The sequence below is a fragment of the Triticum dicoccoides genome, chromosome 2A (genome assembly GCF_002162155.2).
Source record: "Triticum dicoccoides isolate Atlit2015 ecotype Zavitan chromosome 2A, WEW_v2.0, whole genome shotgun sequence".
Taxonomy (NCBI): domain Eukaryota; kingdom Viridiplantae; phylum Streptophyta; class Magnoliopsida; order Poales; family Poaceae; genus Triticum; species Triticum dicoccoides.
The window spans coordinates 761,830,541-761,851,172 of record NC_041382.1 but is presented as its reverse complement, the minus strand read 5'-3'; the positions used below and the strand labels follow the sequence as shown (position 1 = coordinate 761,851,172).

The window sequence follows — 20,632 nt, the reverse complement described above, 5'->3', positions numbered from 1 at the left end:
ACCACGATGGCGCCTTCAAGAAGGGGACGATGCCAGAATGTCGCCGCTGCCGGCCTGACAAGTCGGAATGGATTTTCTACCCTGCAAGCACTCACCGTCACCAAAATGTGGTACATGCTATAGAACCACCATCACCGAATGTCATACCCCGGCCACAACACTGGCCACAACACCGCCCACACAAACATGGTCACCGCAAGGTGCTGGAGCCACGTGCCCCGCCAACGAGCACCCCGGATAACACCACTAGGGCCACCGCCCCAGCATCTGAGACCTTCCCTTGGCAATTGATACACCATACAAACATGGTCGACCGGAAAGAGGAAGAAGACCCCTCCTACCCAAGCAAACATCTGGGTAGGATCGGTGATCGCTCCAAACAAGGTATGTCGAAAGGGAGCTCTAGCAATCGCAAGATGTAGCCGTTGGACGCACAATATAGTGTCGTCACGGAGGATGAGGTGGCACCCCTGCCTCCCTCCACAAAGAACCCCTTCTGTCTCTGGCCATCCCCTGTTCGGCATGAGCAGAGCCCCCAAATCCACACCAAGCCATTGCCTCTGCCTACCGAAGCCCATACATGTAGCAGCAGAGGAGGGAGAGTGCCCACCCAAGCCAACCGCAAATGACCACCGCAACAAGACACGGTCGACCACCATGGCTGCAGCCACGCCCTTGCAGACCACCACCACGCATCATCCCTGCTAGACTATTGTCACCACACTGCGCCGCCCACAACCACCCGAGGTCAAACTCGAAGGGTCTGGACAGAGATGCTGGAACACGCCGCCGCCTGATCTGCGTCTTTTGCAGCCGCTGCACCGCCAACGCCTCCCATGACGCCAACGCGACGCCACCATGGGCTTCCAGCTTTCCCCTTTCCATTGCTTTACTTCCATAACAGAAATAGTAAAATGTTCGGACATCAAGAGATACAAAGGAGGAAAAGGTAAAAGGGTGAGTTCGATGCATTATCAGGAAATCCGTTGTGCACGCCCGGAAACGGCTCATGCACTACGAAGGTAAATTTCTGATAATACTACACTTAAACTATTGTGCAGGCCAAACTACACAAAACCTAACACTACAACAATTGATGCCTTGATCTTGGGCATCTCTACGTCATTCTTCAGCTCTGACTCCCTTTCTGTTTTTTGAAGACCTGCACAGTAAAAGGACATCGGGAAAGCGGTAAACACAATATCGAAAAGAGATTTGATCAATTTCTTCTCAAAGGTTGGCTTGTTGCGAGCTAGTCAAATGGCCCAACATATAGCAGCCAAGCCCACAATGTAAAGCTTATCACCACCAGGGGAAAAAGCATAACATCAAGCATAAAATTCCAAACATTATTAGGACAACAGTCAATGTCGAAAGTAGATCCCATAGTGCATCAAACCACTCTAGCAACATGACCGATGACAAACAGGTGTTGCACAGTTTTGGGTTGATCACAAGACGAGCACGCAATATTACCAGGCCATGTCTTTCTACTCACCACATCTCTAGTTAACACAACATTTAAAAGAAACTGCCGAAGAAAGATTTGTATCATCAAAGGGACTTTAGCTTTCAAAATCCACTTAAAGTTAGTTCCATGAGCATCATTTTTAGGCCATTGGTACGCACTCCCTCCGTCCGGAAATACTTGTCCTAGGAATGGTTGTATCTAGACTTATTTTAGTTATAGATACATCCATTTTATCCATTTTTAAGACAAGTATTTCCGGACGGAGGAAGTAGATTTGGTAGTCAACCAACCTTTTTTATTCAACAACCAATACACCTAATCAGGTTCATCCTTCCTAGCCAAAGCATCAATCCTATTGACAATCTCATTCATTGAGCAATTAGTGCAAGAGACTGTCTACTTTGAAAGTCAACAACATGGTCTATATTGATGTACTCAACGGTACCGAGTTTCCCACAAATATCGAATAAGTCATGGTAATGTTCACTACTTTTTTTTGTTATCGATATATATCCAGCCAGATTCTAGCTTTATCCCCCATGTCTAAGAATATTTCACGGGCAGTCATATACAACCCCTGAACTTCCATGATGGAATTCCTACCAGGTGAATCTGTGGCTTGAGTTTTGATAGTAAAGCATTTGGCCTTGATAATTTGTTTCCACAACCCCTGTTTATAGGGGAAAGTACTACACAACAACCAAAAATATGCGCACAATTCAATACAAGAACACTATGGAGGTACAAATAACGATTATCTCACCAACAATGCATGCGGCAAAAATTAGAGGAATAAAGAGATGGTGAAGTTTTGCCAATTCCCATAGCTAGGTTATACCTCCCAGACACGAGAATTTGTCCTGGATGATCCGCTAATCTTGTGACAAAATGCACAAAACCTTCAAGGCATCCACGAGCACTGATCTAGATGTATAGCAGCACTGCATGGAATAAGCACGAAGAACTATTGGAAATCTAGAGGAAGAGGTGTAGCGAACCATTCTAGATTGGAGAGAGAGAGAGAGAGGGCGATAGGGGGTTGGTCGGGAGAGGCTTTTTCGGTCCCTCCGGTGCTCCCCCTCGCCCATATATAGGTGGAGGGGCGAGGGGTCAGTCGACCCAAGGAGGTGGAGTCCTACTAGGAGAGTCCTCTGGACCCAGGGATGTGGTGTCATACTAGAAGAGTCCTCTCCCGGGTTGCCTTGCCCGCCAAGGCACCTAGGGACTAGACGGCTTGGGCCATTTGTGGAGCCTTGCTCCCCAAGGCTAGGGAGCCGACCCACTAGAGGCCCTCTAGAATATTCTAAAAGCCTTTGGAACCTTTCGGAAGCTTCCGTGACCTTTCGGTAAGATCCGAGACACTCATAGGTATCAATCGGACACTCTCGGGACCTCCTAAATACTTCTAGGGCCCACCTTCTGATAACACCCCGGACAATCCCGGGCTTCACTTGGACACTCTCAGGACCTCTCGGAGTACTTCTGGGGCCCATACTCTCATTTGTCATTATCTCCGAAATATGGTTCAAATCTTAAAGAAAGTAAAGTGAGGAGATTAAGGTTGTAGGCAATGGGAAAAGATGGACTGGGATCTGCAGGTTCACTAGTGGCTTCTCTTCAAAAGAAATAATAAGGTGTGGTAAATAAATCACAGTTCTGTATCCATCAATTACAGTTTTATGAGTATGATTATATATTGCATAACTAGATATAAACATCACATCTGGACCGTTAATCTAACAACATTAAGACCTCTATCCAGCATGCATCCCAAAGTATTAAGTAAAGAATAGAGTATTTCATTAAGTATGATGACATGATGTTTGATCATGTATAGTCTTCACCTTGTATTTAAAGGACAACTGGGCAATCATCTTTTTATTCTTAGTGACAACAATACAATACAAGCCTTGTCCACCTTTTGTCACCGTGGTAAATTATTTGCAAGATTGAATCCAACCAACATACACAATGTAAGCAAGATAATCCTACCCCCCGGAGACATAATTGCTTTCCCTGGTCCCAAGTTTCTAAATAATTTTTCTTCAATAAAGTCTCAATCTGACACCTTAATGTTGGGGTACGTAGCAGAAATTCAAAATTTTCCTACGTATCACCAAGATCTATCTATGGAGAAACCAGCAACGAGGGGAAGGAGAGTGCATCTACATACCCTTGTAGATCGCTAAGCGGAAGCGTTCAAGTGAACGGGGTTGATGGAGTCGTACTCGTCGTGATTCAAATCACCGATGATCCTAGTGCCGAACGGATGACACCTCCGCGTTCAACACACGTACAGCCCGGTGACGTCTCCCACGCCTTGATCCAGCAAGGAGAGAGGGAGAGGTTGAGGAAGACTCCATCCAACAGCAGCACAACGGCGTGGTGGTGGTGGAGGAGCGTGGCAATCCAGCAGGGCTTCGCCAAGCACCATGGGAGAGGAGGAGTAGGAAGAGAGGTAGGGCTGTGCCAGAACTTCATGTATAGCTCCCATGCGCCTCCCCACTATATATAGGGGTGGAGGGGCTGGTTTCTTGCCCTCCAAGTCCATTGGGGCGTTGGCCAAGGTGGGAGGAAAGAAATCTCATTATTTCCTTCCCCACCGATTGTTATCCCCCCTTTTTAGGGATCTTGATCTTATCCCTTCGGGATATGATCTTATTCCTTCTAAGGGGGGATCTTGGTGCGCCTTGACCAGGGGTGTGGGGCCTTGCCCCCACTACCCACGTCCATGTGGGTCCCCCCATGCAGGTGGGCCCCACTCCGGAACCTTCTAGAACCTTCCCGGTACAATACCGAAAAATCCCGAACATTTTCCGGTGGCCAAAATAGGACTTCCCATATATAAATCTTTACCTCCGGACCATTCCAGAACTCCTCGTGACGTCCGGGATCTCATCCAGGACTCCGAACAACATTCGGTAACCACATACAAACTTCCTTTATAACCCTAGCGTCATCGAACCTTAAGTGTGTAGACCCTACGGGTTCGGGAGACATGTAGACATGACCGAGACGTTCTCCGGTCAATAACCAACAGCGGGATCTGGATACCCATGATGGCTCCCACATGTTCCACGATGATCTCATCGGATGAACCACGATGTCAAGGACTTAATCAATCCCGTATTCAATTCCCTTTGTCTATCGGTATGTTACTTGCCCGAGATTCGATTGTCGGTATCCAATACCTTGTTCAATCTCGTTACCGGCAAGTCACTTTACTCGTTCCGTAACACATCATCCCGTGATCAACTCCTTGGTCACATTGCGCATATGATGATGTCCTACTAAGTGGGCCCAGAGATACCTCTCCGTTTACACGGAGTGACAAATCCCAGTCTCGATCCGCATAAAACAATAGATACTTTCGGAGATACCTGTAGTGCACCTTTATAGTCACCCAGTTACGTTGTGACGTTTGATACACCCAAAGCACTCCTACAGTATCCAGGAGTTACACGCTCTCATGGTCGAAGGAAGAGATACTTGACATTGGCAAAGCTCTAGCAAATGAACTACACGATCTTTTGTGCTAGTCTTAGGATTGGGTCTTGTCCATCACATCATTCTCCTAATGATGTGATCCCGTTATCAACGACATCCAATGTCCATAGCCAGGAAACCATGACTATCTGTTGATCACAACGAGCTAGTCAACTAGAGGCTCACTAGGGACATATTGTGGTCTATGTATTCACACGTGTATTACGATTTCCGGATAATACAGTTATAGCATGAATAAAAGACAATTATCATGAACAAGGAAATATAATAATAATACTTTTATTATTGCCTCTAGGGCATATTTCCAACAGTCTCCCACTTGCACTAGAGTCAATAATCTAGTTCACGTCGCCATGTGATTAACACTCACAGGTCACATCGCCATGTGACTAATACCCAAGAGTTTACTAGAGTCAGTAGTCTAGTTCACATCACTATGTGATTAACACTCAATGAGTTTTATGTTTGATCATGTTGCTTGTGAGAGAGGTTTTAGTCAACGGTTCTGAACCTTTCAGATCCGTGTGTGCTTTACAAATCTCTATGTCATCTCCTAGATGCAGCTACCACGCTCTATTTGGAGCTATTCCAAACAACTGTTCTACTTGGAGCTATTATAAATTATTGCTCCATTATATGTATCCGGTCTCTCTACTCAGAGCTATCCGGATAGGTGTCAAGCTTGCATCGTCGTAACCTTTACGACGAACTCTTTTACCACCTCCATAATCGAGAAAATTCCTTAGTCCACTAGTTACTAAGGATAACTTTGACCGCTGTCCTGTGAGCCATTCTTGGATCACTCTTGTACCCCTTGACTGACTCATGGCAAGGCACACTTCAGGTGCGGTACACAGCATAGCATACTGAAGAGCCTACGTCTTAAGCATAGGGGACGACCTTCGTCCTTTCTCTCTATTCTGCCGTGGTCGAGCTTTAAGTCTTAACTTCGTACCTTACAACTCAGGCAAGAACTCCTTCTTTGACTGGTCCATCTTGAACACCTTCAAGATCATGTCAAGGTATGTGCTCATTTGAAAGTATTATTAAGCATTTTGATCTGTCCTTATAGATCTTGATGCTCAATGTTCAAGTAGCTTAATCCAGGCTTTCCATTGAAAAACACTTTCAAAATAACCCTATATGCTTTCCAGAAATTCTACGTCATTTCTGATCAACAATATGTCAACAACATATACTCATCAGAAATTCTATAGTGCTCCCACTCACTTCTTTGGAAATACAAGTTTCTCATAAACTTTGTACAAACCCAAAAATTTTGATCATCATCAAAGCATACATTCCAACTCCGAGATGCTTACTCCAGTCCTTAGAAGGATTGCTGGAGCTTTGCATACTTATTAGCATCTTTCGGGATTGACAAAACCTTCCGGTTGTATCACATACAACCTTTCCTCATTAAAATCATCGAGGAAACAATGTTTTGACATCCTATCTGCAAGATTTCATAAATAATGCAGTAATCGCTAATATAATTCCAACAGACTCTTAGCATCACTACGAGTGAGAAAATCTCATCGTAGTCAACTCCTTGAACTTGTCGGAAAACATCTTAACGACAAGTCGAGCTTTCTTAGTGGTGACATTTACCATCATTGTCCGTCTTTCTTTTGAAATCCATCTGTACTCATTAGCCTTACGACCATCGAGCCGTTCTGCCAAAGTCTACACTTTGTTTTCATACATGGATCCTCTCTCGGATTTTATGGCCTCAAGCCATTTATCGGAATCCGGGCCCACCATCGCTTCTCCATAGCTCGTAGGTTCATTGTTGTCTAGCAACATGACCTTCAAGACAGGATTACGTACCACTCTAAAGTAGTACGCATCCTTGTCATCCTACGAGGTTTGGGAGTGACTTGATCCGAAGTTTCATGATCAATATCATAAGCTTCCACTTCAATTGGTGTAGGTGCCACAGGAACAACTCCCTGTGCCCTGTCACACACTAGTTGAAAAGACGGTTCAATAACCTCATCAAGTCTCCACCATCCTCCCACTCAATTCTTTCGAGAGAAACTTTTCCTCGAGAAAGGACCCGATTGTAGAAACAATCCATATTGCTTTCGGATCTGAATTAGGAGGTATACCCAACTGTTTTGGGTTTTCTATGAAGATGCATTTTATCCGCTTTGGGTTCGAGCTTATCAACCTGAAACTTTTTCATATAAGCATCGCAGCCCCAAACTTTTAAGAAACGACAACTTAGGTTTCTCTAAACCATAATTCATACGGTGTCATCTCATCGGAATTACGTGGTGCCCTATTTAAAGTGAATGTGGTTGTCTCTAATGCCTAACCCATGAACGATAGTGGTAATTCGATAAGAGACATCATGGTACGCACCATATCCAATAGGGTGCAACTATGATGTTCGGACACACCATCACATTATGGTGTTCCAGGCGGTATTAATTGCAAAACAATTTCCACAATGTCTTAATTGTGTGCCAAAACTCGTAACTCAGATATTCATCTCTATGATCATATCATAGACATTTTATCCTCTTGTCACAATGATCTGCTACTTCACTCTGAAATTACTTGAACCATTCAATAATTCAGACTTGTGTTTCATCAAGTAAATATACTCAACATTTACTCGAATCATCTGTGAAGTAAGAACATAATGATATTCACTGCATGCCTCAGCACTCATTCGACTGCACACATCAAAATGTGTTACTTCCAACAAGTTGCTATCTTGTTCCATCTTACTGAAAATGAGGCTTTTCAGTCATCTTGCCCATGTGGTATGATTTGCATATCTCAAGTGATTCAAAATCAAGTGAGTCCGAACGATTCATTTGCATGGAGTTTCTTCATGCACATACACCAATAGACATGGTTCGCATGTCTCAAACTTTTCAAAAACGAGTGAGTCCAAAGATCCATCAACATGGAGCTTCTTCATGCGTTTTATACCATTATGACTTACATGGCAGTGCCACAAGTAAGTGGTACTATCATTACTATCTTATATCTTTTGGCATGAAAATGTGTATCACTACGACCGAGATTCAATAAACCAATTCCTTTAGGTGCAAGACCATTGAAGGTATTATTCAAAAATAGAGTAACCATTATTCTCCTTAAATGAATAACCGTATTGCGATAGACATAATCCAATCATGTCTATGCTCAACGCAAACACCAATCTCGGTGGTAGAGGGAGCGTGCGATGCTTGATCATATCAACCTTGGAAACACTTCCAACATATATCGTCAGCTCACCTTTAGCTAGTCTCCGTTTATTCTGTAGCTTTTATTTCGAGTTACTAACACTTAGCAACCGAACCGGTATCCAATACCCTGGTGCTACTAGGAGTACTAGTAAAGTACACATTAACATAATGTATATCCAATATACTTCTATCGACCTTGCCAGCCTTCTCATCTACCAAGTATCTAGGGTAATGCTGCTCCAGTGGTTGTTCCCCTTATTACAGAAGCACTTAGTCTCGGGTTTGGGTTCAACCTTGGGTTTCTTCACTAGAGCAGCAGCTGAATTGCCGTTTCATGAAGTATCCCTTTGTTCCCTTGCCCTTCTTGAAACTAGTGGTTTCACCAACCATCAACAATTGATGCTCCTTCTTGATTTCTACTTTCGCGGTGTCAAACATCATGAATATTTCAAGGATCATCATATCTATCCCTGATATGTTATAGTTAATCACGAAGCTCTAGCAGCTTGGTGGCAATGACTTTGGGGAAACATCACTATCTCATCTGGAGGATCAACTCCCACTCGATTCAAGTGATTGTTGTGCTGAGACAATCTGAGCACAAGCTCAACGATTGAGCTTTTCTCCCTTAGTTTGCAGGCTAAGAAAATCGTCGGAGGTCTTATACCTCTTGACGTGGGCACGAGCCTGAAATCCCAATTTCAGCCCTCGAAACATCTCATATGTTCCGCGACGTTTCGAAAACGTCTTTGGTGCCTCTACTTAAACCATTTAATTGAACTATCACGTAGTTATCAAAACGTGTATGTCCGATGTTCGCAACATCGACAAACGACGTTGGGGTTCAGCACACTGAGCGGTGCATTAAGGACATAAGCTTTCTACTGATCGCATAATCGCTACTATCAACTTTCAACTATATTTTCTCTAGGAATATATCTAAACAGTGGAACTAAAGCGCGAGCTTACGACATAATTTGCAAAAGGTCTTTTGACTATGTTTAGGATAATTAAGTTCATCTTATGAACTCCCACTTAGATAGACACCCCTCTGGTCATCTAAGTGATCACATGATCCGAGTCAACTAGGCCGTGTCCGATCATCACGTGAGACGGACTAGTCATCATCGGTGAACATCTTCATGTTGATCGTATCTACCATATGACTCATGCTCGACCTTTCGGTCTCCGTGTTCAGAGGCCATGTCTGCACATGCTAGGCTCGTCAAGTTAACCCTAAGTGTTTTCGCTGTGTAAAACTGTCTTACACCCGTTGTATGTGAACGTAAGAATCCATCACACCCGATCATCACGTGGTGCTTAGAAGCGACGAACTGTAGCAACGGTGCACAGTTAGGGGAGAACACTTCTTGAAATTTTATAAGGGATCATCTTATTTACTACCGTCGTCCTAAGCAAACAAGATGCATAAACATGATAAACATCACATGCAATCAAATAGTGACATGATATGGCCAATATCATTTTGCTCCTTTTGATCTTCATCTTCGGGGCTCCATGATCATCATCGTCACCGGCACGACACCATGATCTCCATCATCGTGTCTTCATGAAGTTGTCACGCCAACGACTACTTCTACTTCTATGACTAACGCGTTTAGCAATAAAGTAAAGTAGTTTACATGGCGTTCTTCAATGACACGCAGGTCATACAATAAATAAAGACAACTCCTATGGCTCCTGCCGGTTGTCATACTCATCGACATGCAAGTCGTGAATCCTATTACAAGAACATGATCAATCTCATACATCACATATCATTCATCACATTCTTCTTGGCCATACATCACATAGCATACCCTGCAAAAACAAGTTAGACGTCCTCTAATTGTTGTTGCATGTTTTACGTGGCTGCTATGGGTTTCTAGCAAGAATGTTTCTTACCTACGCAAGACCACAACGTGATATGCCAATTGCTATTTACCCTTCATAAGGACCCTTTCCATCGAATCCGTTCCGACTGAAGTGGGAGAGACTGGCACCCGCTAGCCACCTTATGCACCAAGTGCATGTCAATCGGTGGAACCTGTCTCACGTAAGAGTACGTGTAAGGTCGGTCCGGGCCGCTTCATCCCACAATACCGTCGAAACAAGATTGGACTAGTAACGGTAAGCATATTGAACAACATCAACGCCCACAACTACTTTGTGTTCTACTCGTGCAAAGAATCTACGCAATAGACCTAGCTCATGATGCCACTGTTGGGGAACGTAGCAGAAATTCAAAATTTTCCTACGTGTCACCAAGATCTATCTATGGAGAGACCAGCAACGAGTAGAAAGAGAGTTAGGGCTGTGCCAGAACTTCGTGTATAGCTCCCATGCACCTCCCCACTATATATAGGGGTGGAGGGGCTGGTTTCTTGCCCTCGAAGTCCATTGGGGCGTTGGCCAAGGTGGGAGGAAAGAAATCTCATTATTTCCTTCCCCACCGATTGTTATCCCCCCTTTTTAGGGATCTTATCTTATCCCTTCGGGATATGATCTTATTCCTTCTAAGGGGGGATCTTGGTGCGCCTTGACCAGGGGTGTGGGGCCTTGCCCCCACTACCCACGTCCATGTGGGTCCCCCCATGCAGGTGGGCCCCACTCCGGAACCTTCTAGAACCTTCCCGGTACAATACCGAAAAATCCCGAACATTTTCCGGTGGCCAAAATAGGACTTCCCATATATAAATCTTTACCTCCGGACCATTCCAGAACTCCTCGTGACGTCCGGGATCTCATCCAGGACTCCGAACAACATTCGGTAACCACATACAAACTTCCTTTATAACCCTAGCGTCATCGAACCTTAAGTGTGTAGACCCTACGGGTTCGGGAGACATGTAGCATGACCGAGACGTTCTCCGGTCAATAACCAACAGCGGGATCTGGATACCCATGATGGCTCCCACATGTTCCACGATGATCTCATCGGATGAACCACGATGTCAAGGACTTAATCAATCCCGTATTCAATTCCCTTTGTCTATCGGTATGTTACTTGCCCGAGATTCGATCATCGGTATCCAATACCTTGTTCAATCTCGTTACCGGCAAGTCACTTTACTCGTTCCGTAACACATCATCCCGTGATCAACTCCTTGGTCACATTGCGCATATGATGATGTCCTATCGAGTGGGCCCAGAGATACCTCTCCGTTTACACGGAGTGACAAATCCCAGTCTCGATCCGCATAAAACAATAGATACTTTTGGAGATACCTGTAGTGCACCTTTATAGTCACCCAGTTACGTTGTGACGTTTGATACACCCAAAGCACTCCTACGGTATCCAGGAGTTACACGCTCTCATGGTCGAAGGAAGAGATACTTGACATTGGCAAAGCTCTAGCAAATGAACTACACGATCTTTTGTGCTAGTCTTAGGATTGGGTCTTGTCCATCACATCATTCTCCTAATGATGTGATCCCGTTATCAACGACATCCAATGTCCATAGCCAGGAAACCATGACTATCTGTTGATCACAACGAGCTAGTCAACTAGAGGCTCACTAGGGACATATTGTGTTCTATGTATTCACACGTGTATTACGATTTCCGGATAATACAGTTATAGCATGAATAAAAGACAATTATCATGAACAAGGAAATATAATAATAATACTTTTATTATTGCCTCTAGGGCATATTTCCAACACTTAATACCAACATAAATGGTAGATGTACCCAAGTATTTCACAGGAAATGTCCCTATAGTTGGCAACTAAAGATATCAACATGCGTTTTGCATTGTCATCATGTCCTCCCATGCACATGATTTCCTTTAAGGAACTATATGTTAAGGCCGGACATCAACTCAAACAAGTGCATGCCAAGTTTTATATCCACAACCTTATCTAGATCATAGGACAAACAAAGAACAGTGGCATCTGCATATTGCAGTATTGCCACACCATTAGGAATTAAATAATCAGAATGACGAGTAATAAGCCCATTTCCAAAGCTCTAAGCACCATCCTAATCAAACAATCAGCTTCAAGATCATAAAGGAAGGATCCCCTTATCTAACTCCTTTTGCACTTTGGAAATATGGTCATGTTTCGTTATATTAAGTTTCACAATGACAGTCCCATCAAAAAACACTTGTTTAACCCATCTCACCATCTATCATCAAAGCCTCTCATCGTATGGAAATCAATCTGGAACTTCCAGACAACTTTGTTGTACGCCTTTTGGAAATCTACTTTTAAAATAATGCACGTCTGTTTCTTAACATGAGCATGATGCATCGCCTCATGAAGTATCATGATCCCAACCATAATATTTCTTTTCTTTATAAAAACTATTTGATGAATGCTAATGAGTTTCCTACTAACAAATTATGGACAACCCTCGGGTCACGAATGTTGTACTACAATCACAAACACATCTATGTTGCTTTACAAAGTTGAACTTCAATCAAAGTTTAAAGCTTCAAATTTTTAATCTGAATTTTGACTATATGAACGACCAATTCGGTCTGAATTCCAACAATCTACTCAAGTAATTGTGTGAAGTTGATTTGATTTTGGCTGTATTAGATTATAATCGCTAATCTGTACTCAGAACATTCGCAACAGTTATGTGTAACGACTTCGAGAGTCCTGACAAGTTTTCAATAAATACAAAGCAAGTAGTGATTATGAGCAATCCTATGCTTAGTTTTCACGATCTGATGTAACCTACTCTTTTTAGACTTGTCAAACAAGCTATGGGCAATGTTCTGGTTACAGTAAACGTATACTATGACCACAAATACATTCAGTATTTTCTAGAAACAGATACGCTCTGAATCTTCAAACTTGAAAACTGAATGTTGACAAAATGGTTTGTCACTTTGGTCTAAATTTTCCATAGCCAACTCAAGAAACTATGTACAATTTTCTTGTTTTTCTCTCAATTTTTTTTTATTTTGTGATACGTACTCCCTCTATTTTTATTTACTATGGATATTACCTTTGTCATAAGTAAAATTTCATAAGTTTGATAAAGTTTATAGAAAACAAGATAAACATTTACAATAACAATGTATATGGTGTGAAAATATATTTAATGATGGATCCAATAGTATTTATATATTTCTTCTCTATAAACTCAATCAAAGTTTACAAATTTTGACTTAAGACAAAGCTAATAAGAGGAGTAAATAAAAATGAAAACAATACAATGCTTCTCAAATTGTGACCATTTTTTAATAAATATTAAGTAAGTGGTGATTATGAGCAATAATCCCGAGTTTAGTTATCGTGGGCTTAGGTAGTATGCTCTTTTTGACTAGTCAAACAAGTTGTGGGCAATGTTCAGGTCACCAAATTTGTATACTACGACTAGAGACACATTTAAGGTTTTTCTATAAAGAAACTCTCAACCAAAGTTTGAAGCTTCTCGCTTAACTTACAAATTTTGACTAATGATTGGTCCATTTGGTTTGCATTTTTAATACCCACTCAAGTAACCGCATAATGTGACTTTCTTGATTTTTTTAGTTATACACGCTTATTCATACTCGGAGCACCCCAATCGAGTTATGTGCAACAATTGCCCGTTTCGTGATCGTTATTAGTAAATATTAAGCAAGTAGTGGTTATGAGCAATATTACGCTTAGTTTTCACGGGTTTGAGCAATCTACTCATTCCAGTCATGTCAAACAAGTTATGGGCAACAGGTCACCAAAATTGTATACTATGACCACAAACGTTTAAGTTATTTCTGGGAAGTTGAACTTCCAGCCAAAGTTTGAAGCTTCAAACTTGAAAACTGAATATTGACTAAATGGTTGGTCAATTTGGTCTGGATTTCCAAAAGTCCACTCAATCATGGCGTTTTTAAGCAACTACTCCCTCTGTCCCATAATGTAAGAACGTTAGTGTAGTGCCAAAAACGTTCTTATATTATGCGACGGAGGGAGTAGTACTACAAATGAACAATCCTACACTTTAGTTTTCATGTGTCCATGCAATGGAGTACTCTTTTTCACACTGGTCAAATAAGTTATGGGCAGCATTTAGGCTGTCAAAATTGTATGGTATGACCACACAAGGTACCGACCAACCTGCAACAAATGATCAACCACTTGCCACACCACCACAAAGTTGTCCCCTTCAACAGCCGCCCCTTGACCCTGACCACTCTCTATATGGTGTCCAACACGTCCACTTCATTTTCCAGTGCCACCAGAGTACATTTCCTCTACTTATTTTGTCCACCTTTGATTAATTGCCCTTGTTTTTCTTCCAGTTTCATTCCGTTAGCATCGCTAACCCGTACACGGAGCATCCACTTTCATTTATGTGCAACGACTCCTCTCATCCTGGCAGTTTTTCAGTAAATATTAAGCAGGTGGTGATTATGAACAATCCTTTGCTTAGTTTCCGCGGGCTTCTGCAGTCTACTTTTTTTAGACTTGCCAAACAAGCTCTGGGCAATGTCCTGGTAACAAAAAATGTATATTGTGACCACAAATACATTTAAGTTATTTTTTAGAAGCCGAACTTTCTGCCAAAGTTGGACGGTTCAAACTTGAAACTGAATTTTGACTAAATGGTTGGTCAATTTGGTATGAACTTTCTAGAGTCCAGGCAAGAAAATATGTACAATTTCCTTGTTTTCCTCTTTGTTTTATTTTGTTAATTTCTGATATGTACTCCCTCGTTTTTTACAGTGCATATCACCTTTGGTGTGAGGCAAAATTTATGAAGTGTGATCAAGTTTATGTAAAAATATATTCAATGATGAATCCAATATTATTGATTTGGTATTTTAGGTATTAATATTTTTTTCTCAATAAACTCAGTCAAAGTTTATGAAAATTGACTAAAGACAAAACTAATATGCGGAGCAAATAAAAACAAAGGGAGTACCATGCTTCCTCGAATCGTGACCATTTTTCAGTAAATATTGAACAAGTGCTAATTACAAGCAATCCTGGGTTTAATTCTCATGGGCTCATGCAATCTGCACTTTTTGACTAGTCAAACAATTTATGTGAAATGTTCATGTCATCAAAGTTTTTTTTTTGCGACGACTAGCACATTTGAGGTTTTTCTAGAAAGGAACTCTCAAATCTGACTAAATGGTTGGTCAAATTGGTCTCAATTTTCAACAGTCCAACTCAACTATACGACGGTTTTCATAAATGTTAAGCAAGTACAGTACTCTGATTATGAGCAATCTTACACTTTACTCTAGTTTTCATGGATCCGTGCAATGGAGTGCTCTTTTCCACACTAGTCAAACAAGTTATGGGCAACATTTGAGGCCACCAAAACTGCATGGCACGACCACAGACGCACTGACCATGCACGCAAGCTGCTTATCCACCACTTGCCCCACCACCAGCCGTCCCCCTCACCGGCCGCCCCTCGACTCCGACCACTCCCTATCCAGCCCACTCAATTTTCCGGCCCGGCGCCACCCCATTACATTTCCTCCACTGGTTTCTGTCCGCCTTTTATTTTATTATTATTAATAATAATCGCCGCTGCATGCGGTGACGGAGACGGAGACGACGACGACGACGACGGTGACGGGCGCACGGGAAAGTTCAGCGTGGGGGAGACAGCGACGCGAGTGAGATAGGCGAATCCAGCCCGCACTGACTGCGCGCATCGGAGTCAAAACCGCACAGACCACAGAGTGGCAGAGTGCCCGTCCCTTTCCTCCCTCCGCCCCTCTGACTTTCCCCCGCCCCACCTCGCCTTCTTCACGTGTCCTCCCACCCCTCCGACCCCTCGCCCTCGCCCTCTTTCCGCCGCTCTCACGGAAATCTCGCGATTTGTTTCCGCGCGAGGTGGACTGGACGGGACAGATCTCCGCCGCCCGCCGCCCTTGCTTCCGCCACCAAGCTCTGCTCGTCGGGATTCGCTTGAGTTCCCCCCTTTCTCTGGTTGCTGAGGAGTGTTTGCCATCTGTGCGTCCTTCCCGCTTGGATTCCTCCGGCCGGCGGCGGTGCAAGGTGGCGGTGTGGGGTTTGGGCGGAGAATTGCTCGCCGTGGGCTAGCGGATTTTCATGCTCTTCAGGAAAGGAGCCGCCTTTCGCAGTCCCGCCGCCGCCGCCGCTCGCCGGTGATGGGGGCCCGCTGCGGCCTGCTCGGCTTCCTGCTCGTCGCCGCCGTCCTGCTCCGTTTCCGCGGCGCCCACGCCCTGAACCAGACGTGCGATGCGGATGACCTGGAGGCGCTCCGGGCCTTTTCCGACGGCCTGGACGGGAAGGGCGCCGGCGCCGGGCTGCTCGGTTGGGGCGACGGCGATGGCGGGTCGTGCTGCTCCTGGGCGGGCGTGTCCTGCGACCTCGGGAGGGTGGTTGGGCTGGATCTCTCCAACCGCAGCCTCCGCGGCGTCATCTCCCCCTCCGTCGCCTCCCTCAGCCGCCTCGCCGCGCTGAACCTCTCCCGGAACTCGTTCCGCGGCCAGGCGCCGGCGGGGCTCGGCCTGCTCCCCGGGCTGCGGGTGCTCGACCTCAGCGCCAACGCCCTCTCCGGCACGTTCCCGCCGAGCGGCGGCGCCGCCGGCGGGTTCCCGGCGATTGAGGCGGTGAACGTCTCCTTCAACGAGTTCGCCGGGCCGCACCCTGCGTTCCCCGGCGCGGCGAACCTGACGGTGCTCGACATCTCCGGCAACCGCTTCTCCGGCAGCATCAACACCACCGCGCTCTGTGGCGCCACGCAGAACCTGACGGTCCTGCGGTTCTCGGGGAACGCGTTCTCTGGCGATGTCCCGGCTGGCTTCGGCCGGTGCGAGGCGCTCGCCGAGCTCTCTCTCGACGGCAATGGCCTCGCGGGGAGCCTCCCGGGTGACCTGTACACGGTGCCTGCGTTGCAGAGGCTGAGCTTACAGGACAACAACCTCTCCGGTGACCTTGACAACCTCGGTAACCTGTCGCAGCTTGTGCAGATTGACTTGTCATATAACAAATTCACCGGCTTCATCCCTGATGTGTTTGGGAGGCTGAGGAGGCTCGAGACCTTAAACTTGGCAACCAATGGCTTCAATGGCACATTGCCCAGTTCACTGTCAAGCTGTCGGATGCTGACAGTGGTCAGCGTAAGGAACAATTCGCTCTCCGGTGAGATCACACTCAACTTCAGCTTGCTGCCAAGGCTGAACACTTTCGATGCTGGGTCAAACAAGCTGAGTGGTAACATACCTGCTAGCCTCGCCCGGTGCGCCGAGCTGAAGACGCTGAACCTGGCAAGGAACAAGCTTGATGGGCAGATACCGGAGAGCTTCAAGAATTTGAGTTCACTATTGTACCTGTCGCTGACAGGCAACGGCTTCACGAACCTGTCATCGGCATTGCAGGTCTTGCAGGACCTGCCCAAACTGACCAGCTTGGTGCTCACCAACAATTTCCATGGGGGGGAGACGATGCCAATGGATGGCATCAAAGGGTTCAAGAGCATGGAGGTGCTTGTCCTGGCGAACTGCGCGCTCACCGGCACAATTCCGCCTTGGCTGCAGACCTTGGAGAGCCTCAGTGTGCTGGACATTTCTTGGAACAAGCTGAATGGTAACATCCCCCGATGGTTAGGCAGCCTGAACAATCTCTTCTACATTGATCTGTCAAACAATTCGTTCACCGGGGAACTCCCTGAGAGCTTTACCCGGATGAAGGGTCTGATTTCAAGTGATGGCTCAAGTGAGCGGGCTTCGACCGAGTACGTCCCATTATTTATAAAGAAGAATTCAACCGGCAAAGGCCTGCAGTACAACCAAGTCAGCAGCTTCCCGGCGTCACTGATCCTCTCCAACAACTTGCTTGCTGGGCCGGTATTGCCAGGCTTTGGTCATCTTGTGAAGCTTCATGTACTGGACCTCAGCTGGAACAACTTCTCGGGGCGAATTCCCGATGAGTTGTCAGACATGTCGAGCTTGGAAAAGTTGAAGTTGGCTCACAATGATCTCAGTGGGAGCATACCGTCATCTCTGACAAAGCTCAATTTCCTCTCCGACTTTGATGTGTCATACAATAATTTGACTGGAGATATCCCAACCGGGGGCCAGTTTCTGACATTCGCGAATGAAGGCTTTCTGGGCAATCCTGCACTCTGCCTCCTTCGGAATGCGTCCTGCTCCGAGAAGGCTCGAATTGTGGAAGCAGCACACCGTAAGAAAAGCAAAGCCAGCCTTGCTGCAGTTGGAGTAGGAACTGCAGTTGGGGTTATCTTTGTCTTGTGGATTACTTATGTGATTTTGGCAAGGGTTGTCCGTTCAAGAATGCACGAGCGCAATCCAAAGGCGGTTGCTAATGCTGAAGACTCCTCAGGTTCTGCTAACTCAAGCTTGGTGCTGCTTTTCCAGAACAATAAAGATCTCAGCATTGAGGACATCTTGAAGTCCACGAACCACTTTGATCAAGCATACATAGTTGGATGTGGTGGTTTTGGCCTCGTCTACAAATCAACGCTGCCGGATGGGCGGAGGGTTGCGATCAAGCGCCTTTCAGGCGACTACTCTCAGATCGAGAGGGAGTTTCAGGCTGAGGTGGAGACACTTTCAAGGGCCCAGCATGAGAACCTTGTGTTGCTGCAGGGCTATTGCAAGATCGGCAACGACAGGCTGCTGATCTACTCATACATGGAGAATGGCAGCTTGGATTACTGGCTTCACGAGAGGACGGATAGCGGCGCGCTGCTGGATTGGCAGAAGCGGCTGCGGATAGCTCAAGGTTCAGCAAGGGGGTTGGCATACCTGCACATGTCATGTGAGCCACACATACTGCACCGAGACATCAAGTCAAGCAACATCCTCCTGGATGAGAACTTTGAAGCTCATCTGGCCGATTTCGGACTGGCGAGGCTTGTCTGCGCGTATGACACCCACGTCACCACAGATGTCGTTGGGACCCTGGGCTACATTCCTCCAGAGTATGCGCAGTCGCCCATCGCGACTTACAAGGGCGACATCTACAGCTTCGGCATCGTGCTGCTGGAGCTGCTCACCGGCCGGAGGCCTGTGGACATGTGCAGGCCCAAGGGGAGCAGGGACGTCGTGTCGTGGGTGCTTCAGATGAGGAAAGAGGATAGGGAGACCGAGGTTTTCCACCCGAATGTGCATGACAAGGCAAACGAAGGCGAGCTGCTGAGGGTGCTCGAGATTGCATGCCTCTGCGTAACCGCTGCCCCCAAGTCAAGGCCAACATCGCAGCAGCTTGTCACCTGGCTCGACGACATTGCGGAAAACCGTAGCTTAATAATCCAGTGATGCATCACTTCAGATATATAGTTCTGGTTTTGCTTGAGCAGAGCATCAGTTTGGTGGTAGCGCCGTGAAATGGTTATTTAGTGGTGTACATAAATATAATAGTAGTGTTTACATAGCGAGAAATACTGAGAAGTTTCTTTGTTTGCTACATATGCCCGCCTAAGTTTGGGCCTGAGCTTCCTCTTTTCCATAAAGATGATCACAGGAATGTCACAAAAAACTTTGTAGTTCTAAACCATCTGGATAATAATCAAGCGGTCTTATCTGAAGGCATCTGTTTTGTAACTTCAGTTACTTATGTCTGGATTTCTATAGTTTTATGTTTGTGGGTGAATTTAAATACTTTAGAGTTTGACATCAAGAGCCAAAGGATGATATGTTGTCTGCATGACCTTTGGCCTGCTATTTCCCAGTTTTCCCTGGGCATATCTGTGTATCCTGTGATAATTTTTTGTAAATATATTTTGTGACTTGACTAGTGGTTGGAACTGTAGCTACAATGTTGTTCTAAATGAGTTTGACATAATGACATTTCACTCTGCAAGGCACTCACTAAACTTGAAGGATCAAAAACTTCCATCCTCTGGTGGTTCTGTTGTCTGCACGACCTTGTCCTTGGCCTGCTGCCCTGCTATTTTTTGGTTTGGTTTTTTCTGCACATATGTGTGCTGTTATCTGACTACTAGTTGGAACCGAAGATACAGAGTTGTTCCAGATAAATTGGCAGATCAGGTATTAAAACGCGGACGTGCCTGCTCAAATGCTTGCCAATTGAAGTTAGTAACGAGGAATTCTTGTTTCTTTCCTCGAGTTCAACGTAGGAAGCGATTGTTGCACTTGCCATCAAGCATAGGCCTGGTGCCGCTGAAGGTCTCTGATTCGGTATAACACCCATATTTTAACAAAATTTCCAACATGTTTCAACTTGGTGAGTTAGAGGTTTCAATCAAAGAACTCCAAGATTTCAACTTAATTCAAACACACTTTTGGATCCATAAATTCCAACCAAAGAACTCCAAGATTTCAACTAACTTTTAACAGTATTCAGCTTGCAAAGCCATGACTTCAACGACAAAATAATAATCTCAGGTCTCAAATTTATTCTTGGATCGAAGTTTTGACTTCATGCACACTCAAGTTTGATTTACCAAGACAATAAATTGTATCACAAAAATGAGGGGAAAACACTAATTTCCAACCCCAACTCGACCTCCCTCTTGCGACATTGATAGCACTTC

At 45.1% G+C, this 20,632-nt stretch overlaps 1 protein-coding gene across 1 annotated transcript; it reads left to right on the top strand.

Annotated features, from left to right (window-relative positions):
• The first annotated feature begins 15,856 nt into the window (after positions 1–15,856).
• LOC119357056 (phytosulfokine receptor 1-like) lies at positions 15,857–19,692 on the top strand. Its single transcript, XM_037624037.1, has one exon. The coding sequence runs from the start codon at positions 16,260–16,262 to the stop codon at positions 19,392–19,394; it is 3,135 nt and encodes a 1,044-aa protein (XP_037479934.1). The 5' UTR covers positions 15,857–16,259; the 3' UTR covers positions 19,395–19,692.
• Positions 19,693–20,632: the final 940 nt, after the last annotated feature.